General features: G+C 41.3%; 1 protein-coding gene across 2 annotated transcripts in view; it reads right to left on the bottom strand.

Moving 5' to 3' along the window:
• KLHL3 (kelch like family member 3) overlaps positions 1-23754 on the bottom strand; it is a 112124-nt gene that overhangs the window by 73588 nt on the left and 14782 nt on the right. Inside the window, exons 3-4 of one of the 2 annotated variants that reach the window (XM_058540866.1) lie at positions 13863-13969; positions 3031-3152 (exon numbers count right to left, since the gene is read on the bottom strand). In XM_058540866.1, the coding sequence (XP_058396849.1) occupies positions 3031-3152; positions 13863-13969 (229 nt within the window). The remainder of the gene's footprint in view (positions 1-3030; positions 3153-13862; positions 13970-23754) is intronic. The other variant, XM_058540875.1, reaches the window with a different exon arrangement.

A 23754-nucleotide genomic window follows, 5' to 3' on the forward strand; every position in this document is an offset into this window, starting at 1 on the left:
CAGACAGTCTAACTTACGTCCATTCAGTAGAATGGGTACTATTATAATTCCTGTTTTACAGATGAGAAAACTGATCCTTGAGGCAGGATGTCAGTGGGGGTGTCAAGCTCTGGTAGGAGGGAGGGAAAACAAATCAGAGGCTGAGTGTCTTCTCTGGCTAGAGGTCAATGAGTCCCATGCCCTCACTTTACCAATGGGAAACTGACACCCTGCAGTGGGAAAGGGCTAGAATAAGAGCACTCTGGAAATCAATGGCAAAGTTGAGGCTCAGATCTAGGTCTCCATTCATACTCAATTCCTGCCTTATCTCTATTTCTGTGTGTCCCCTGAACCTGCACATCTTCACTCTTGCCCCTTACCCCCACCCCTACAAAATAGTTTTAAAAAGTGATAGTGAAGCCTTTTTCCCCAGAGTCTTCTGATTACGCTACCTGTGCTACCCACCTTAAGATAACTAGTTTTGTAGAGACCACCACTGGGTTAGACCAAAGTTGCAGACAAATACCTAGCCAGGCGATAAGGATTCAGAGTGGAACATCTTCTAATCATCCAAGTTTGTAAACACTTTGTACTTTACAGAAAAAAAGTTATTAAATACATGGTGAAAAGGGAGGGAAAAAAGCTGGTTCCAATCATACAATTCTACAACCTCCCCTGGACTGTTTTTTGGAGTTTTTTTTGGTTTTGTTTTTGTTTTATTGGCGGCTTAAAACCACACAAATTTATTTTCTTACAGTTCTGGAAATCAGAAGTCCCAAATGGGTCTCACTGGACTAAAATCAAGGTGTCAGCAGGGCTGCATTCCTTCTGGAGGCGCTGAGGGAGAATATGTTTCCCTGCCTTTCCAGATTCTAGAGGCCACCCACATGCCTTGGCTTGTGGTCCCCTTATCTTCAAAGCCAGAAATATTGAGTTGAGTTCTCGTCAGATCACATCTCTCTGGGTCTCCTTAGTCTTCTCCCTTTTCCACTTTATAGAGCCCTTGTGATTACATTGGGCCCACCTGGATAATCGAAGGTACTCTCCTCATCGTATGTTCAGCTGATTAGCAACATTAATTCCATGTGCAAGATTAATTTCTCTTTGACATTTAACCTAACATACTCACCAGTTCCAGGGATTAGGACATGGACATCTTTGGGCGCCATCATTCTGCCTATCATACCATATGATTAATGAGTTACTGATATACCCTAACGCAAGATTTTTAAAAATTATTTACCAACTGCACATTTTTAGGTTGACATCTAGCATTTTTCATTCAAGTTGCAAAGAATGTAATTTCTTACATCTTGTAAATCTCAATATTTACATCACACTTAAAAGTACCTAAATGAATTTAAATGTGATGGTGATTTGATATAACCGTCATCCACTTAAAATTTTTTCAATACATGCCCTATACTCATTTTATACTCAATTACCTTGCACTTACTGTTACTGCCCAAAAGTCATTCAGCTGTTTGAATTCTGCTGCTAGACCTAGGACGTAACCTTTGCATTGCCCACTCCATTCTGGACAGAAAAGACCAGAAACAAAATGGAATGGCTGTGCGTTTCACTGTGTATGAAATATACCTCAATTTAAAAAGGGCAGGGGGAGGATTAGACCAGACCACTGTAGAAACTAAACAACCCAAGAATTAGTCCATGGGCCAGAGACAAAGGGGCAGGCTCCATCGTGGGGTAGGCTCTGCAGTCCCAAACAGAGTGTGCCTCAGACACTCTGCTTGCCTGCACCTTGACCCCTTATGAATACCCTTCACCACACCAAGCTAACTCCTACTCATCCTGCAGGCCTCAGCTTAAATCTTATCTCCTGAAAGAACCCTTCCCAGAGCCCCTCCTCCGCCCAAATTGAGTCCCCTTGATATGCTCTTTGTATACCACATTCCCTTCCTTCAAAGGACTTATCACAATTTGTGCATAGACATTACTTGTGTGCTTATTTGATGAGCATCTATCTTCACCCCTAGACCACAAACTCCATGAGAGCAGGCAGTGGAATCGCCAGTGTTACAACCACTGTGCCCAAAAAACTGCCTGGCACATAACAGGCACTCAAACATTTGGGCTGAATTGAATGAATAAACGATTATCAATTCGGCCTCCCAAATACCTTGATCCTGGAAAAGGGGGTGGTGTTCTGGATAAGGGAAATAGGTATTTTGGTCAGTGGAGAGGTATGTGCCTCATGACAAATAAGTAAGGTGGAATTGTGCTTTAAAAAAAAAAAAGAAAAACCTTCATATCACATGTAATTTCCATCACTTTAATTAAACAGTATGATCCTTAATGACAAGAAATAGTGTATCCTGTGTCCGTGTTTAGCCCAGTGATTTGTAGGGTTCCAGAGTGGGCCACATCCTCAACCATCTCCCCTTCTGAGGCATGATGCTGATGCCTTGTGCTGCCTCATGCCCCCACAGTAAAGATGCACTCCTTTGGGTGAAGCAGTCTCTTCGCTGGCTCCTCTTTTCAAGGCTCCAGATGGCTGAGGATGAGGGCAGGGCAGCGAAAAGAGGAAAAGGCACAGACCCGTTTCACAGCCGGTCACCCCTGCTGAGACTCAGGCCTGGTGCTTGGCACCTCCATGTGCTCAGAGGCATTCGGTTGACTAATGTTGAAACAGGAAAAATTTTTAACAGCCTCACAATCCAATACTCAAAATCCTTGAGATGAGTTGACAACTGGGGAAAAGGGTGGTTACCAGGCTTCTAGTTCTTTCTTCACCAACAGTTTCAACCAACATGAGTTATAGACTTTCTGCTCTGGGTCCCAAGCTCATTCCGAGGTACTATGGCCTAGTGGATAAGACCATAGGTGCCGGGGTCAGGCAGGCACCAGTCTGAGGGTTGTTCACCCACCTACCAGCCATGTGACCTGAGGCAAGTCACCTAACCTCTTTGGAGATTTTGTTTCCTCTCCAACTACCAACTGAGTTGTTGTGAGGGTTAAATGAAATGACGCTATAAAACAGTGGGCCCTGAGTGTACGATACACTGAGCTATTAGCTGGAGCTGAGTTTACCTGGACGTTCTCTTCAGTCACCTCAATTTCGGCTGTATAGATGTAGTCAATCAGCTTACTCAGCGTCTGCCCATCCATGTCCTTGATTTCAATCTTTTTGGCTTTACTCTCAGACATGTCACCTACAGTTCAAAACAAAAACAAAATGGACATGAACTTGGCACCTAAGTTATGCTTAACTTTCACATGGCCTCTTGCCCTGTCTTGGCAATATAAAAGCACTGGCTTTGCTCTGGGATGGAGCAGAAGAGATTCAGGTGCAGAGGAAGATAAACCAGCTGACACCAAGGTCACATCAACTTTGGGTCTGTGACCATCCACAAACCCAACTTTAAGCATTCCACACTCTATCTGTTGCCCATTTCCGTTGTGAAGGCAAATCTGTATACAATAACTCATTCAACCAACATTTACTAGAAACTTCTATACACAGGGCCAGGAAGTGAACAGATATGCACTTGTCTTCAAGAGGACATGGTCTGGTAGGGAAGATATATAAAAACATTTATAAACAGAGGTGATAAGAACTTAGGAGAGGTATACGCGAAGTACCATGATAACAACAACAATAAAAAGTAACATTTATTGGGTGCTAACTACGGCCAAGCACTGTGCTAAGCACTTTAAAGTGTTGCCTTTTTTAATCTTCACAACAACTTATGAGGCTTACTAATATTATCCCCATTTTACAGATGAAGAAACTGAGGCATAGAAGGGTAGGTAATTCATTTTGCCCATAGTCACACACCTAGGAAGGGGCCAGGCTGGGACTGAAAACTCTAGAGCCCACACGGTAATCACTATGCTATACTAAGTCCCAAGAATGCAGAAGAGGGAGCAACAAACCCTGCCTGGGGGATCCAGGAAGGCATCCTAGTAGGAGGTCACATCTGAGCTGGGTATTGGAGGATAAAGAAGTGTTCCACAGGCAGCAAAGGTGAGGAAGGATGAGCTGGATCCAGGAACCATAAGTGTAAAGTGAGAAAAGTGCCAGAAGGATCAATTTTCGGAACGGTGAGAGGCTGGTATGGCTGGTACATATGAGAGGAAAGAAGCTGGAGAGGTAGACAGGGGCCATGACTTGCAGAGTCCTATAAGCCGTGCAAATGAGTTTGGACTTTATCCCAAGGGTAGCACCATTGAAAGGTTTTAAACAGGGGAATGACATCAACAGATGGGTATTTTTGAATGAAATTTTGGATGCAGGGTAGAAGCTGGATCAGAGGCAGGGAGAACAGTTGGGAGGCCCTGATAGTAATCCAAGAAAGAGAGGACGTAAGCCCGTGAACTAGGGCAGCAGCGGCATCATGTCTGCACAGTCCTGAGGCCCCTTACTATACAGCACATAGGTTTATCTAGAGCCAGGCTCATTCAACAAGGGCTGCTGATTTCAGAAGCAAAACACAGGCACACAGGCACTACATGTGTCTTTGTAGACTGAAATAAAGGGCAACCTGACTGCAAGAAACAGGGATTCAGAAGCCCATATATGAGTGTGAAAGCAAAGCCTGGGCGGTTGTTTTCTCTTGGTGGAATTTATGCACTGGAGCCAAGAAAATACAGTACAGTACAGCATGTGGGCTGCAGACGCCCACCTCCAAGCTGCGGACTGCACGTGATTCCTCCACCAATCCACAGTTCCCGCGTCCTGACACAGTTCTAGATATGAATGACTCTGGACCAGGGAGGAAAGGGGGAAAACCCCATTCTAAACCCTGCCTGCTCCCTTCACTGCCAGGTCAGGTAGACCAGACAACCTCCACTCTCTTCTCTCTTCTCTCTGTCTGCTGGTGGAAGCCAGTGAAAGGCCTCAGCACCAGGAGCCTGGGGCAGGAGGAAGCGTCTACGAGGTAACAGGAAAAGAAGGTAGATTTCTCCTCTACCCATAAGACAGGCTCTTACAATCTCTCTCTTGAGTTTACCCCAAATACATACACAAAAAACATACACACAAGGAAATCAGAAGTTAAACTCATCTCTCCAAACAGCTATTAAGAAGTTCATTAATAAAGGTCCAGTTGGTAATTATATTGCAAAAGATAATCAAAGATAGCCAATTCTTAGTTTAAGAACTTAAGCCTTAAAAAAGAGACAAAAAAAGAGCCACCTGACTACAAGAACCAAGAGATTCAGAAGCTCTTACGTGAGTACGAAATCAGAGCCTAGCCTGTTGTTTTCTCCCTGTGGAATTTGTGCTTGGGAGTCGGGTTAGGGTTTTGTAACTTTGGGGTAAACACGTGGAAACTCCTGAAATTGTATAAAATATTTGTATATATGGGCAAAAGTTTGATTTTTTGGGAGGAAATGACAGACCATTTTTATTAGTCTCAAATGTCCAGAAAAGGTTAAGACACAGTTTTCTAGGTGGTGGGACTTTGGGAGATGTTTTTCCTGCTACTCTACATGACTCTGAAATTTCTAATTTTCTACATTAAGTACTTAAAACTTCAATAAGGAAAGAAAAAAGCATGTGAAAGAAAAACTAGGGCCTCGAAGACAACATTTATTTTCTAAGAAAGTTCTCTTATAGGAAACTGGAGACCTGTGTAAGTCATCCAAACTTGTAAAATCCAATCTTATTATCTCTTAACGGACCAGCAGAAGATACTGCACCAAACTAAGACTTCAGCTTAAACAAACCCGGAAAGTGGTAGTAATAATAGTTGCTACTATGTGCCAGGCCGTCTGCTAAGGGTTTATACACGTTATTTCATTTAATCCTTGTAACAACCCCAGGAGATAGATATTACTTTCATTTTACAAATTATATAAGTGGAATTTCAAGAAGTATTTGCACATAGCTAGTTAGAGGCAGGGCTGGGATTGGAACATTGACCTAACTCTAGACCTCATGTCATTTCTAATAAATCCCTCTATAATTTAAAACTGACCCTAACTAATGACCTTGATAAAAGTATTCCCAAAGAAGGCCTTGGTCCAAATTCTGAGGACAACTTAGTACTTAATATCTAGCAAGCAAGAACCAAGAGGGACGGGATCTTGTCAAGCTTATTTGTCAAGATATCCTCAACACCTAACAAAGTGCTTGGCATATAACAAGCACTTAAAAAAATTTGTTGGAGCAAGGAAAAAAAGGAAGAGAAGCCTTCTCTTGACATCACATAATTCCATGGACTTCAGTAGTTCCTGAGAGGCAGAAACCAGCAAAGGCTTGGTCACTCTTGCTCCTGCACTTGCCTCTGCTAATTTGACAAAATACTTCTAGAAAACAGAACGTGAGCCCTGTAAGTCCTTCCATCTTCAAGGTCAACCCAAGAGCCCTCCTCTGCTGGTTTTTCCCAAGAGGCCCAGCCCAGCCACCTCAGACTCAGAAAACATCTGTTGGTTGGACATCTTTTTAGCCCCTTCCATCTTGTGCTTGTAATCTGTTAACATGCATGTCCTGTTCCTCCAAATAGAATATGATCCACTCAAGGGCAGATATTTGTTCATTCACTCATTCATTCATTCATTCAACAAATGTGTGTCACACAGCCCCCGTGTGCCAAGCACTGTGTTAGGCCCAGAGGACACAAGGGTGAATAAGTTATGGCCCTGTCCTCCTGGAGTTCAGTCTAGCAGAGCAAGAGACAAGTAAACCAACAATTACAAAGTGTGTTAAATACCAGAAAAGGGTGCTCAGCTTATAAGGTTCTTGAGCTGGGATTTCTGGACCCTGAACTGCATGCAAAATGATGAGCACACAGGAGCACATATTTGCTTTTTTGTGGAGAAAGTCCCTTGTTTTCATCAGATTGATTCATAATGGTTAAGAATTACTGATCTAAAGTGAAATCTGGTTATTCAGAAGTCATAGTTATTCAGAAGAGAAGTGACTATAAGGGAAGAATAGTCCAGGCAGAGAGAACAGTGTATGTAAAGGTCTGGAAGTAAGAAAGAACATGACCTGTTCTCAGACCATAAGAAGTTGAGTCTGGCAGAAGCACAGCGTGCAAAGGGAGGAATGGGGAGACGAGGCTGGAGATATAAGCAGGGTCTGGACCACTTGAGGGCCTTGTGGGCCATGCTAAGGAGTTTAGACTTCATCCCAAGAGCAATGGAAAGCCCCTGACAGATTTTAAGCAGGTGTGGGATATATCAGATTTATATTTTGGAAGGATTACTATAGCCACAGAGTAGAGAATGGGTTGGGGGTGAGGGAACAAAACAGGAGGCAGGTTTACCAATTAGAAGGCTGCTGTAGTACATCAGATGACAGATGATGGTGGCCTGGACTAAGGGACTATGTCTTCAGCTTCTTTAAATCCTTAGGCTTTACTTAGGCCCTTGCACCTAGAAGTCTCCGAGAACCCCGGAGAGCCCAGGAGAGCACGCAGCCCCACACCTCTATCAGGTACAAGAGTGCAAGTTATAGTTCTCGATCCTAGCAAGCACACCATGAGCACAACAGAGCTCTTTTTAGGTGGAAGACTGCCAAACGGCGCAAGAGGGAGGAGGTGCAACTTGAGGAGCAAAAACGGGAAAATCTTTCACTACTGCAGGAGGCTCAGGAAGTCTAGAAAATCACTGGCTCATCTTCCAGGTCATTAGTGTAAACCTCACCCTATTATTCAGCAAAAGAAGCCTCAAGAATGAGAAAGGAATGATAGAGTGGCTGGCAAGTCTTTCTGAAGAACCAGAGCTAAACCTCCAACACCCCTACAAAGTTGTATGTCAAAGAGAAGAAAAAAGTGCATTCAGGAGCCCTTATGTTATAGAATTCTTCCTCACTCCTAACTTGAATCTTTACTGCTGCAATCTAGTTTCATGTTCTGGGTAGAAAGAAAATAGAAGATCCTTATCCTTTACACAATGATCCTTCATGGGTGTTAAAATGGTTATTAAACTTTCTTACCCCTAACCCTCATCTGGCTAGTCCTAATATCTGGGTTGCCAACTCATTTGCCTAGAGCTGAGGCCTACGTCACACGTTAACCTCACATGAGAAAAAGAAATACCCTGCCACCTACCTGAATCCTGGCCAACCCTCCTGTAGATGAGTAGTCTGGGCCATTTAACTGCAAAAGGCTGACCTCTGCCTCTTGTGAAATAAGGACATTCCCTGCCCTGCCTTTAGCCCAACGCTGTGTGAGAATCAAAGGAGATAATGAGAGTGTGAGAACTGTGACAGCAGGATTCAGCAGAGCTGTAGTGATGGATATCACACCAACATCCTCCGAGGAATCTCATCCTTCCTCCCCTTAGAAAAATCTTTCTGCTCAGCTAGAGGCACATGAAGCATCAAGTCAGGAAGGAAATGCCTGTGTAGACACACAGACATTTCAAAGCAACCCTAACCACCATCAAGGCAGCTGGTAGCTGAGCCACCTCTCACATCCACAGGAGCCTTGTAAACCATGATGTGCTCTGCAGATAATAAGAGTAAATTTTATTAAGTACCTACTGTGTATTGGGTGCCTTATTCCCATTACATATATTTTTTCCCTGGTTATTGTTATTTTCCAGTCCCACAGATAAGAAAATAGGATCACAGAGGTTAAGTGAATTCCCCATAATTAGGTGCTGGAGTCGGGATGGAAGCTGGGTTATTATGGCTCCAAAGCCCTTTCCAAGACACCACACCATCTCCCAATGCAAGGTAGCATTACCACCCTTGTGTTTAATTCTTAGCAAGGAGGCCTCCATATCAACAACTCCAGACCTCCTCCATGAACATTCACAAAACATTCCTTACCAATGATTATCTCCAATGATGATCTGAATTTCAAAGCAGAGGTACTCTAAGTCCAGACAAGTCTATCCCAGACCATCTTGGTCAAACCATCTGCACCTTAACAGGGGCTGGTTGGTGTCTGATATCAGTCTTTCTTCCGAGGTGCTATACATCTTGTGTTGAACTACTTTCAAATCAATTCTTGAAAAAACTCACCATTTCTGCATCAAGAGCAACATATTTTTAGACACGACTACTGTACCCCTCACCCTCAAATCTGGGTCTCCTAAGCCAGAAAAGGATGCCTGACTTTGATGCGGTATGTAGGGACAAGAAGAAGACACCCTATGTCACTGTAAGCTTCAGCCGAGAGGTAACTAACTCTAAAAAACAGTCACATGGAAGATGAGGCCAAGCAGCCTCTGATGCTTCCAACCCTTTTTTCCTGAACTGTTCTACCCAATCCCTAACTCCTCAGGGGCAAAACCCTCAGAAACCAGATCCTATCTACTACTACTACTCCACAACCCACCTCAAAGCCCTCTTTATCCAAAGCAAGCATTCAGTTCCCTAGTGCTCCCTCCCTCCCTGCCCCACTGCCTTGGATTAAGTCTTGCTGAGCTGCATGTTACGTGAAGGTCTTCAAAGGCATCAATGCATCACGCAGACACTCAGAACATGGACATGGGCCAGAGCCTGGCAGAGTCTGGCATGAAGAAAGGGTGAAACAAAGGTTCTATGGGATGACTGCATACCTAGGAGGTGAGTAAGACAGCCAGGGCCTCATTGTTCTGCTTTGTGGATGGTTGGTGTCCACTCAAATTCCAAGCCCCTTGCCTCTTACCCCCAGCACATTCCTGACTCTCCTCCCTATTTCTACTCACTATATGTTCAAAGACACCAGTTGAACATCAGTCTACATCAATAAAAACTGGACAGTAACTTTTCTTAAAAAACAAAACCAGGGCCAGCCCCGTGGCTTAGCGGTTAAGTGCGCGCACTCCGCTACTGGCGGCCCGGGTTCGGATCCCGGGCGCGCACCGACGCACTGCTTCTCCGGCCATGCTGAGGCCTCGTCCCACATACAGCAACTGGAAGGATGTGCAGCTATGACATACAACTATCTACTGGGGCTTTGGGGGAAAAATAAATAAATAAAATTAGAAAAAAAAAAAAAAACAAAACCAATCTAATCAGCCTCTGCATATAGCGCAACAGAACCAGAAGAATGAGACAGCTCACTCCCAGGGCTTCTTTTGAGATGGAAGCCCAAATGTCTTTTAGCCATGATGATGGGCATAAGACCCTGAGCCCACATATTCTTTAGAACTCAGTCCCTTTGACACCATTAAATGGGGTTGTTTTTAAAGTATTTGGATGACATGTAGGAACCTATATGGAGTGCAAATACTATAGTACACAGAACCTATAGTAAGGGGCATGATAAAAAGAGAAAAAACTGACTAGACTATTTGGGGGAAATTAGCTTACCATGGAATGGAGGTGCTAGAAGAGGAAGTTGTGGGGGAGGTGGAATCTTAAGTATTCTATACTCACAGGAAAAAGACAGGCAGAACACAACACAGCTGTCCTCTCCAATCACACTATGCTATAGGAGTGGAGGATCATTAAGGTGACTGCCCATCCAAGATCTTCTCACAGGCTGGCTCCCTTTGGACACTCTCCTGTGGGCACTCAGACCTTGGTTTCACATTTATTCCAAATTATTGTGGGCAAGACATGGTCAAGGAATGGGGTTGGTATTTGGAACCACCACAAGACATTTGGGTAATATCAACTCAGAGGATAAAAACATAAAAACACTTTAAACCTGAGAAAAAGATTGTAATCACATCTCTCAAGTCAGAAGAAAGTCACATGTATTTTCTTTTCTTTTTGGCCTTAAACATGCTGATAGAAATGGACTTAACAAGAATCAGCTGGGCATTTTCATTACTAATTTTATGCATTTTGAAGCTGAACTTGATAATTAGAACAAAATTTTGCAATGTTACTTTTTTTTGTACCTGTTCACCAAGGTTTAAGCAAAGCCAAGGGGCCTCAAAAAAATACACAAATCTCATATATTGCTGATGGAAGCGTAAGCTGGTACAACTGTTCCAGAGTTGTGGAGTTGTGACACATGTCTCACAAGTCTTCAAAATGTGCATACCCTTTAACCAATTATTTCTTATTCTAGGGATCTATTCTAAGGAAATAATCAGGAAAGTAAATAAAGATTCAGATACAAGGATGTCCATTATGGCATTAATTATAACTGTAAAATATTAGAAAGAACTATAATTTCCAACCAATAAGGAAATGGATTTTCAATTAGGATACATATTCTGGAATCTTATGAAGCCATTAATATGAGGATGTGGACGTGATTTCATTGACATGAAAAGATATTCACAATATATTGTTAGGTTCAATTAAGCAAATTTTCATTGAGCACCTACTACATGAAAGATCATGCTAGGCAGTGGGGAAACAGTAGTGAATTAAAAAGGTACAGTTCTTATCCTCATAAAGCTATGACTGAGCAGGAAATCAGACGTTGAGAAAGTAATGAGAGAAGTAGTAATATTAAAGAGAAGCATAGGGTACTTGAGTGTAAACAGCAGAAGGATTTAACCTAATCCAAGGGAGTCATGGAAGGCCTTCCTGAGGAAATGATGCTTAAGCGCTAATGAAGGATGAATATGAGTTAGGCAAGCAAAGAGGCAGGGAGGAAGAACATTCCAGGAAGATGAACAGCAATTTTTTAAGTACACCCATCAAAAAAGAATATTCAACTGTGTGTATGTAAAATGAATTCATTTGGGTTAAAAATATATTCTGTTATCTGTATATATTAATAACTACAAAATCTGAAAGGATATAAACTATAATCTTATCTAGATGTTGTATTACTTGTAATTTTTAATTTTTTTGCTTGCCCACAGTTTCTAACTTTTTTCTGCAATGAACATATGTGAATAGTGGGTGGGTGGATGGACGGATGGATGGATAGAAGGATGGAAGGATGGATGGCAACCAGATTCAACAGAAAGCTTGGGCTAAGCATCACATTAGACTGCTTTCTTCTCTGGATTTTCTCTTTCCTTCAATTACCAGAATCCAAGACCTGATCCCAAAGCATCTTTTCTCTACATTTCCAAAATCACTTTGTTTTTGCTTAGGCATTTCCACTACCCAAGAGGCAAGTTCATTAGCAAAAAGTGAAGGCAACACTGTAATTCATTGCAATTCCAAATAGATTCCTCTCTCAACACTGGACTTTCCAAACCACACACAGAGCAGAATGACTGGCAGAGCTATTTATTGAAGTTGTAGCTAAATAACTACTGCAGACAAAATAAGTTATTTTAAAAGAAACAGAGTTGGATGAAGGAGAGGGGAAAAAGAGAAATAAAAACATTACTACTAGGGTTTGAGACTACTCCGAAAAAAATGTGGCTCAATATTTCCAGGTAGTGAAATTAGCTGGTTTTCCAGGCTACACTGAAATTCCTGGCCCAAGGCTCAAAGTGAGGTAAGAGTGGCTTGGTCCACTTAGCAGAGGCACAGCTCTGAGTTGAGACCAGTTCCTTCACATGAGGAGCCAAGGGGACGCACATGTGAGGAACTCTTGCAAGACAAGTGCCAAGTCTCCCCTGGCAAGAGCCACTCTTGCCCAGCAGAGGCTGTGTACTATATTGGGACAAGGGGAAGGGCCTATTCAGCACATAGATGCCCACACTCACCCACTCTCAGCAAGCTCACATTCATTCTCTCAACTTTCATTTACTGTCTCCTAAACACCAGGCCCTGTGGTGAGCACTGAGGATTCAAAAGTGACAACACATGGTCCCCAGGTGCCCAAAGCTCACAATCAAGTGTGTAAGACACTTCATTCATTCATTTAAAAAATATTTGAGTCCTATTGTGTACCAGGTGCTCAGGATACAGTAACAAACAAGTCCAACAAGATCCCTGTCTTCATGGAGCTTATATTCTAGTGAGGAGAGACGGGTAAAAAACATATAACCAACCAACCAACATGATTTTCAGACAGTGATAAATGTTATGAAAAATATACAGTCAAGTTATGGGATACAAAGAGTCTCAATGGGGAACTATGGCTAGGGTGCTCAGAGGAGGCCTTCCTGAGGAGGAGACATTGGAGCTGTAAACAGCAGGATGAGAAGCAGCCGATACATAAGACGCCAGAGCACAGGCACTGTAGACACCAGGAAACAAACGAGAACGCAGAGTGATAATGACCACACTCAGAGGAAGCACAGGGCACTTGGTGAGCATGTGGAAGGGACACCTGACCAGTCCAGGGGTCTCACCCAGCCCAGTTGGCCTTGAGTCAGCAGTGATTTACAGAGCACTGCATGTAGCTGGTTTAGGGGAGGTGCTGTGAGGCACTACAGACAGGAAGCTCAGCCCATGGGTTTCAGGGAATTCAGTCTCAGAAGTAACACTTGTGAAATAGTCGGTCAAGGCTATTGGGCATACCAAGGAAACAGGGGCTCCCTGGAAAGTTCACAAAGGTGCTGTAACTGAATGACCGATGGTGACTATTCCTACGTCTTACTCTGCCCCCTAAGTCCCACCATCACTTCTCCCAAATCTCTCCCACACTCCTGTAAAGGCTAAAGGAGGCCCATGACCCCTGCCTGGAAGGAAGGGCTAGGGAATGACAAGATGAGGACCAGCCAGTAGAGCACTTGGTCAACCATCAAGAAGCCAAGTTCCATTCACTCTGTGTGACCTTGGGCAAGTCCCTTCCCTTCTCTTAGCCTCAGTGTCCTCAATCTGCAAAATGAGAGATCACAAAACCTAGGGATAAGCCCAAGAGTCTTTATGTTTAACAAGCTCCTCACATGATTAAGATGTGTGCCAAAGTTTGAAAACTAGCATACTATAGGATTATACCTCTTTTTTCTTCATGGTGGACAAGGGGCTGTGTGCCCAACTGGCCTGGCTGAGACTATGGTTCCATCAAGTCCTCCATGGCCAAAGCACAGTATCAGCACAGAGAAGCTCCTCGTGGTGGGTGTCACAGCCTTCTCTTTCCTCCCTCCCCTCATACCACCACCCTCAATATTCTCCCAGTGGGGCTGCAGCCCCATAACTGTGGGTTACTATTTGCCCCTCACCATACCTGTGAACATCGCACAGAAGTAGGGGCTGCAGGCTGCCAGGACCACACGATGGGCTTCTATCTCGACATCTTCTGCCACAATCATCACGTCACACAACAGCTGCTTACTGTAAGACACCAGTGAGGGGACAGGATGGGTCACAGCACCAACACCCACACCAGCCACAGAAGGGTATTTTTTCTCCCACCCAGATTCTACACTATCACTACACAAGGTGTCATAGAGACTTGTCCTACCTTGAGTTAGGCAGGGGGATGGACTCATCAGCTTTTCCAAGTCCCTGATAAGCCTGACATTCACACTTGCCTAAGGTACACAGAGAGATCCAACTACTCTATAGCCGCAAATTCAGGGCTCCTTCATTTCTTCACATCTCTGCTCCCCAACTCCATCAGCTCTGACTGAGACAGGGGGAGAACAGCTCAGGGAGCAGCGAAAATAAATTGGGGGCTGTCAGTTGAGAGACTGAATGAATACCAAGGAGCATGAGCATGCCACTGAGGTGTGCCACCAGCAAGAACAAGTATTAACAATTCCCCCAAGGGATCCACTGCCTGTGAAATATCGGCAAGAGGCCAGCCAGATCTGGAGCACTCACATATTTCTCTTGCCACCCAGATTTAACACTATCACCAAGAAGACTCTGTCTACACACCCAGTGCTCCCTAAAGACCCTGTGTAAACTCCAATCATTGCAAATATTAAGAATACTATAACTACCTTTTTACTTGTTTGTCACCCCACAACACTGTAGACTCTGAAAAGGACTTGTTTACTGTTACACCCTAGACATCTGGCTGCATGCCTAGCACATAGCAGGCCCTAAATTTTTACGAAATAAATGAATGAACAAATGAATGAATTTTGAAAAGGGATCAATCCACACTCATAGACAGAATGAATATTTGACTACTTTGGAGATCAAAAGGGTATCACCATGCCCTGTCAAACCAAGAATTTTTCCTCCACCAGACTTCCAAGTTCTTATCTTGCCTACTACTAACACAACAGCTAACACTTATTGAGTTATATGTGCCAGGCAAGTGTGCAAGCATTCTAAGCACTTTTTTACACATATTATTCCTTTTACTCCTCTCTATAATCCTATGAGGTAGGACTATTGTTATGCCCCATATTACAAATAAGGAAATTGAGGGCCAGAGAAGTTAAGTAACTTTCCCAAGGCCATGCAGAAAAAAGAGCAGTGGAGACAGGATTTGAGTGCAGGCAGCTGAACCCCAGAACCCAGGCTTCTAACTTCTATGGTATCCTGTCACCACCAGTCCCTCCTTTAGACTGAAGCACTAGAGGCGGGACGAAAGACAGGGAGGACAAACACATTTTAACTGTGATCCACTGGTAGTGGTTACTTAGCACACCATATTGGATTGAGAAGACTGAGGTCATGACTGGGTTCCATGTGAGAGCAATAAATGAATATAATGAGTCTGCCATGGTTGATAGATGGAAGAGAAGCTACATATTTGCCATCTCTGGTGTAGCATATTAAACCATGGCAACTATTAAGACATTAATTCAGGTTCACTTATCAGAGAAATAGAATCATAAAGCCTGAGAAGGCTGGAGCTGCAAATGCCCTTAGAGATCATCTCGTCTCTGAAGCTCAGAGAGGTGGCCCAAAGCCACAGAAGCCTGAGTCTTGAATCCAGTTCTGACTCCAGATACAGTACCACCATTCCTCATAATTGGCTGAGATTTAGAAAGGGAAAAGACAGAAGATAGGTTAGCTCCAATAGGGAAAGGTGATCAGGAAAGGTTCAGCGTATGGAATAAGGTACCAGTGATGGGGTTTCTGGGAAGGATGAGACCTCTGAGCACCCAGAAGCAAAACCTGGGGGTAGGGCCTCACCCTGCAGTGGGCAGCAGACCCTACACACCAACTTTATCAGAATAAACCAGCTCAACTGGGAACAGAACTGGCTCTGCCCCTAACTGGCTATGAGAACATGGACAAATGACCTCACCAGTTTTCTCATCTTTCTTAGCTGCCTTGGGACATATATCATGGTAACCAAATGAGATTGCAGATGCCACCTGACAACAGGCTGGTTTTTAATCTGGACAAAATTTATTGTAAAAATGTAGTCCCAACATGAACAGACTCATCTTGGACATTTTCACTTCTAGTAAAGATTTTAGGGAGAAAATGGAGTTACCACTGCTATTTAAAAGTGGAAGTAATTTTTTTGTGGGGAGGGGAGGAACCAGTATTTTAAGAAGAAAAGTGTTGACACAGATGGGTCAGAAATGCTGAGCAAATTTTCAGTGCTAGGTGCTGAACAAGCAAATGTCAGAGTGGGATATCTTGCACAAACCCAGAGGAGCTGACAATCAGTGAACAAATGGGGAAGAGACAAGAAGGCATGAGGAATAAAGATGGAGAATCCAGTTAAGCAAATGAATGAGAGCAGTTCTGATGGGCGGGAAGTGTATTTCAAGGCCAGAGAAACTCTAACCTGGGAAAGCAACCAAGAGAAACTTGCCTAAAACTCAAGGTAGGCTTTCCTTGGGGGTGGAAAAGCCCATCTGCACACTGGAAACTTCTCTATATACCCACTCTGCATGGAAAAGAGGAGAGGTAGCTCCGAAGCACTGCATGTTTCACAAGCACTTCTAATTCCATTTACTAGAGAGCCCATGGGATCCTTTGTGTCTGAGCTGTCACACTACTCCAAAGGACAACCTTGAGGAGAAAAAACAGGGCTATATACTCTGTGATTTGTGGAGAATTACAGTATAGCCGTTATGAAGGAGCTTGAGCCCCGGACTCAAACTGATCAGGATTCATGTCCCCTGAATATCAGAATTGAGATGTGTTATAAACAACGTAGTCAATAGTAAGCATTCAGTAAATGTTAACTTATATTTATTTTCTTCTTTTTTTCCACAAAACACTTCATTTAAGATTAGAAGTTAAGTTTTGGACATGTTAAGTTTGAGCTGCCTATTGGACATCTAAGTGGGGCTATCAAATAGGCAAGTGGATACATGGGTCTGGAGTTGAGGGGAAGATGAGGAACCAGCAAAAAAGATGAGAAAGCAGCCAGTGAGACAGGAGGAAAACCACCAGAGTGTGGTGTCCAAGAAGCCAAGTGAAGAGAGGGCTGCAAGGAGGAAAGAATGATCAACTGTATCAAATACTCTTGATAAGTAAGATAAGATTAGGGCGGCTAGCCAGGGCAATCAGGCAAAAAAGATGAAATAAAAAGCATCCAAATTGGAAAGAAAGAAATAAAACTATCTCTATTCGCAGATGACATGATGCCGTATATAGAAAATCCTAAGGATTCCACTAAAAAACTATTAGAACAAATAAATGAGTTCAAAAAGGTTGGAGACTACAAGATCAATACACAAAAATCAATTGTATTTCTATACAATTGCAATGAACAACCCAAAAATGATATTAAGAAAAATTCCATGTACAATAGTCAAAAAGAGTAAAATACTTAGGAATAAATTTAACAAAAGAAGTGCAAAACCTATACTCTAAAATCATAAAACATATTTGAAAGAATTTAAAGATCTAAATAAATGGAAAGGCCTCCAGTGTTCATGGATTGAAAGATTTAATATTGTTAAGATGGCAATACTCCCCCAAATTGTTCTACACATTCAACACAATTTCTATCAAACTTTCATCTGGCTTCTTTGCTGAAATTGACAAACTTTCATCTGGCATTTTTGCTAAAACTCATATGGAAATGCAAGGGACCTAGAATGACCAAAACAATCTTGAAAAAGAAGAACAGAGTTGAAGGACTCATACTTCCCAATATCAAAACTTACTACAAAGCTAACAACAGTGTAGTAATAGCATAAGGATAGATATACAGATCTATAAAATAGAATTGAGAGTCCAGAAATAAACCTTCACATTTACAGTCAATTGATTTTTGACAAGGGTGCCAAGATCATTCAACTGGGAAAGAATAGTTTTTTCAACAAATAGTGCTGGGACAACTGGATATCCACATGCAAAACAATGAAGTTGGACCCCTATCTCACACCACACACAAAAATTAACTAAGAATGGATCAAAGACCTAAATGTAAGAGGTAAAACTATAAAACTCTTAGAAGAAAACATAGGGTAAATCTTCATGACTTTGGATTAGGCAATGGTTTATTAAATATGACACCAAAAACACAAACAAAAAAAAAGAAAAAACAGATAAATTAAACATCAAAATTTACAACTTTTGTGCTTCAAAGCATACAGTCAGGATATCAGGAAAGTGAAAAGACAACACACAGAATGAAAGAAAAATTTGCAAATCATATATCTGATAAGAGGCTTGTATCTAGAATATATACAGAACTTAAACGCTTACAACTCAATAATAAATAGACATATAACCCAATTTTAAAATGGGAAAAGGATCTGAATAAGACATTTCCCCAAATAAGATATAGAAATGGCCAATGAACACATGAAAAGATGCTCAACATCATTAGTGACCAGAGAAATACAAATCAAAACCACAATGAGATACCACCTCACACATACTAGGATGGCTATAATCAAAAACACAGAAAATAACAAGTGTTGGCAAGGATATGGAGAAATTGGAACCTTCATACACTGCTGGTAGAAACATAAAATGGTGCAGCAGCTTTGGAAAACAGTATGACAGTTCCTTAAAAGGTTAAACATAGAGTTACTATATGACTCAGCAATCCCACTGCTACGTATATATCCAAAAGAAATGAAAACATACATCCACACAAAAACTTGTACATGAGTGTTCATGGCAGCATTATTCGTAATAGCCAAAAGCCAAATGTGGCATATCCACACGACAAAATATTATTTAGGAATCAGAAGGACTGAAATATCGAGACATGCTACAACATGGACGAACCTTGAAAACATTATGCTAAGTGAAGGAAGCCAGTTACCCAAGACCACATATTGTATGATTCCAAAATAGGCAAATCTATAGAGATAGAAAGTAGATTAGTGGTTTCCTAGGGCTGGGGAGCAAGTGGAATAGGGAAAATAGGAGGATTACTGCTAAAGTATACAGGATTTTTTTGGGTGGGTGATGAAACTGTTCTAAAATTGATTGTTGATTGTGTGACTGTGAAAGTTACCAAAAAAAGAAAAACAGAGAACAATGTGCTAATATAGTTCAATACTAGTAGTAAAGGCATAGTGGCAGACCACCTGAAAAAAAAGGATGAGGGCAGAGAACTGTTCATAATGGTGAAATGAGAGGTTAACACTGTCAAGATGACCTACACAAGAGCTCTTCTCCTTTTCAGGCCTGGTCAGGGTGTGCTATTCCAAAAAGAACTGCTGGAATAGCACACCCTATTGCTGGCTGGCTGGTCAGGAGCCAAAGAGCCATTAGAGCTCTGCTGCCCAGAAGCAGCTGTTGGTCTGACCAGGGCAGAGCGACGAAGTTCAAAAGGAGGAGGAAGGCTGGGTGGTTACCATGCCAACAAGCCATTCTCTACCACGTAAGTAAAAAGAATAGGAAACTCATGAAATGGGTGATTCATAAAGTGCAAATAACATGTGTGCTTGAACTAAAATAGCTTAAAATTGAGGGAGGGGAATGTGAAAACAATGCAAGAAATAACCCAGGTCATTGTAATATCATGTAACATTTCATTAGCTTAATCCCAGGATGGCAAGATGCTTTACTCAGGCCTTCATCAAAACAAAGGATGCCTCTCTCCAATTCTCATTAAACTCACCCAGATCAATAAAGTGTCTACTCAGGCCCCTCTTTCTCTCCCTGTCTCTTCTACTCCACTCTAGTTTTTAAAATTAGGCATTTAAATACCTTAGAATTTGATATAATCTTTCAACACCACTAGAAGGCAAGCTTCACTGAGGTCAAGACTTTGATTTTCTTGTCTCCTGCCATATTCCTGTAACTGAGCACAATGCTTAGCACACCATCGTCATCACCATAATAGCTAACACAGGATGTTCACTAAGAGCCATGGGCTTACAACAATATCTAAGGAATAGGTATTATTATTATTATTATTATGCTACATGTTGCTGAAATCAGCAATTCTACTTCTAGGAATTAATTCTATAGAAATAATCGTGCATGTGCACATGTACTTAACAACAGCAATATGTGCTGTCACTGTTTTAAGCACTTTACTTATTAATCCTCTTGCAAGCCAGCAAGACTGGAACTATTATTAGCCTCATTTTATGGTTGACAAAAGTGAGGTCAGGGAGTTTAATTAACTTGTCCAGGGTCACACAGCTAGTAACTACAGGAGACAAGATTTGAAACCAGGCTCCCTGGCTCCAGAGTCTATGCTTGTGACCATGATGTTAACTCCAAACAGAACCACTGCAGGTGTTATTCCATGAGGGACTGAAAAACCTAGATATCCAACAAGACAGAACTGTTTAAAAAAAATAAAGTATCATTCATCTACTTAAAATAACATTGTAGAACAGTTAGTGACATAGAACAACTTGCTCAACATAGTGTTAAGAGAAAAAATCTGGTTGAGACACATATTTTAAAGAAAGATACTCTCCAAAGTGTTAACAAGGGCAATTTGTACTAAAATTATAGACAACTTTTTGCTCATTTGTATTTTCTAAATGTTCTATAATAAATATATTCCTTTTACAAAAAATTTAAAAGAAAAATTAAAAAATGAAAACAAGAGGGAAATTCATGCCTAAACTTAAACTAAAATTTTCCCAGCCAAAACGTATACAGACTGGTACATTTGAAAAAAACATAAAAAGGAAGAACAAGATTGTGATGGTTAACTTTATTTGTCAACTTAACTGGGCTAAGGGATGCCCAGATAGCTGGTAAAACATTATTTCTGGATGTGTCTGTGAAGGTTTCTACAGAAGTGATTAGCATTTGAATTGGCAGACTGAGAAAAGAACATCTCCACCAATGCAGGTGGGCGTCACCCAACCCACAGAGGGCTTAAATAGAACAAAAAGGCGGAGGAAGGGTGAATTCTTTCTCTTCTGAGCTGGACTGTCCATCTTCTCCTGCCCTCAGACATCGGAGCTCCTAGTTCTCAGGCCCTTGAACTACAGGACTTACACCAGTGGCTCTTGTTTCTGAGGCCTTTGGACTTGGACTGAATTATACCACTGGGCTTCCTGGTTCTCCCACTTGCAAACAGCAGATTGTGGGAATTCTCAGCCTCCGTAACCACGTGAGCCAATTCCCATAACAGATCTCCTCTTAGATATATATATCAGTATATATATATACAGAGATATCTTATTGGTTCTGTTTCTCTGGAAAACCCTAATACAAAGATTACTCACTTAAATTTCAGCAAAGGACCAGTGTTTTCCAGAACAAGTTTCACAAAACACTCAGTTTATACATAACAGCAACAACCAAAGAGGATTCTACAGTCAAATATGTGTGGGAAACCCTCACTTAGACAAGTCTATGACAAGTCTATTTCAGGACTTCTCAGAGCTTTTAATATGCCTATATCCATTATGAATCTCAGAGTGGGGTATAGCAGTTTCATACAGCATTTTCCAAACTCATTGGGGTACAGAGCTCTTTTTTCCCACAGAGCATCTTGAGGAAATGTTCCTCAGAACAGACTTTGGCAAATGTTGATTTATACAAAAGAGAAGAAGCAGCAGGACTGTTGCAGGAGGTTAAATCCAAGTCGATGCTTTTGGAGAAAGATGCAAAAACATGGTAACTTGAAAAAGAAGCAACAAAGACATAGCAGGATGACTTTTTCTCTTGTAAGTTATTTAACAAAAAGAGAAGATGCTAGTAATGTAAAGTGGGGGTGAGGGGAATTCTGTGTGGATATCTATTCCCTGAGCTCTCTCATGCAGCAGTTACTGGAGTTGGCTCACTAGGCAAAATAAGGTCTGATGAGAGACCTGGAATCTTTTTTCCAGTTTTATTGAGATATAATTGACATTTAACATTGTGTAAGTTTAAGATGTATAATGTGATGATTTGAAATACATATATATTATGAAATGATTACCACAATAAGGTTAGTTAACACATCTATTACCTCACATAGTTACCATTTATTTTTTGTGGTGAGAACTTTTACGATCTACTCTCTTAGCAACTTGTAAGTATAGAATACAGTATTGCTAACCAAAGTCACCGTGTTGAACATTAGATCCCCAGAACTTATTCATCTTATAACTGGAAGTTTGTACCCTTTGACCACATCTCCCCACTTCCCACATCCCCTAGCCCCTGACAACCACCAATATACTCTCTGTTTCTATGAGTTTGGCTTTCTTAGATTCCACATACAAATGAGATCATACAGTATTTGTCTTTCTGACTTATTTCACTTAGCATAATGCCCTCAACATTCATCCATGTTGCTGCAAATGGCAGAATTTCCTTCTTTTTTATAGCTTATTAATATTCCACTGTATATATATACCACATCTTCTTTATCCATTCATCCATCAACTGACACTTAGGTTGTTTCCACATCTTGGCTATTGTGAATAACGTTGCAATGAACATGGGAGTGCAGATATCTCTTCAAGATAGTGATTTCATTTCCTCTGGCTATATACCCAGAAGTGGGATTGCTAGATTGTATAATAGTTCAATTTTTAATTTTTTGAGGAACCTCCATACTGTACTCCATAGTGGCTGTACCAATGTACATTCCTACCAATAGTGCACAAGGGTTTCCTTTTCTCCACAGCCTTGGCAGCACTTGTTATCTCTTGGTTTTTTGACAATAGCCATTTTTACAGTGTGAGATGATATTTCATTGGGATTTTGATTTGCCTTTCCCTGATGATTAGTGACGTTGAGTACCTTTTTATGTATCTGTTGGCCATTTGGATGTCTCCTTTGGAAAAATGTCTATTCAGGTCCTTTGCCCATTATTTAATCAGATTATTTGGGGTTTTTTGCTGTTGAGTTGTATGAGTTCCTTACATATTTGGGGTATTAACCCTTTATCAGATATATGGTTTGCCAATATTTTCTCCCATTCTGTAGGTTGCCTTATTCATTTTGTTGATGGTTTCATTTGCTGTGCAGAAGATTTTTAGTTTGATGTAGCCCCATTTGTTTATTTTTGCTTTTGTTGCTTGTGTTTTTGGTGTCATATACAAAAAGCCATTGCCAAGACCAATGATAAGGGGCTTTATCCCTATGTTTTGTTCCGGGAGGTTCATGGTTTCAGGTCTTAACATTTAAGTCTTTAATCCATTTTTAGTTAATTTTTGTGAGTGGTGTAAGATAGGGGTTCACTTTCATTCTTTTGCATGTGGCTGTCAGTTTTCCTAACACCATTTATTGAAGAGACTGTCCTTTCCCCACTGAGTATTCTTGGCTCCTTCTTCAAATATTAGTTGACCATGTATGCATGGGTTTATTCTGGGCTCTCCATTCTGTTCTGTTGGTCTATGTGTCTGTACCATACTGTTCTGATTACTATAGCTTTGTAATATAGTTTGAAATCAGGAAGTGTGATGTCTCCAGCTTTGCTCTTCTTTTACAAGATTGCTTTGGCTAGTCAGAGTCTTTTGTGGTTCCATATGAATTTTAAGATTGTTTTTTCTGTTTCTGTGAAAAATGCCATTGGAAATTTGATAGGGATTGCACTGATTCTATAGATGGCTTTGAGTAGTATGGACGTTTTAACAATATTAATTCTTCCCACCTATGAACATGGAATATCTTTCCATTTATTTGTGTCGTCTTTGATCTCTTTCATCAGTGTCTCTCAGTCTTCAGTGTACAGATCTTTCACCTCCTTGGTTAAATTTATTCCTAAGTATTCTATTGTTTTTGATGTTATTGTAAATGGGATTGTTTTCTTTATTTCTTTTTCAGATATTTAATTGTTAGTATATAGAAATGCAGCTGACTTTTTTATGTTGATTTTGTAT

The sequence above is a fragment of the Diceros bicornis genome, chromosome 1, assembly GCF_020826845.1.
Source record: "Diceros bicornis minor isolate mBicDic1 chromosome 1, mDicBic1.mat.cur, whole genome shotgun sequence".
Classification (NCBI taxonomy): domain Eukaryota; kingdom Metazoa; phylum Chordata; class Mammalia; order Perissodactyla; family Rhinocerotidae; genus Diceros; species Diceros bicornis.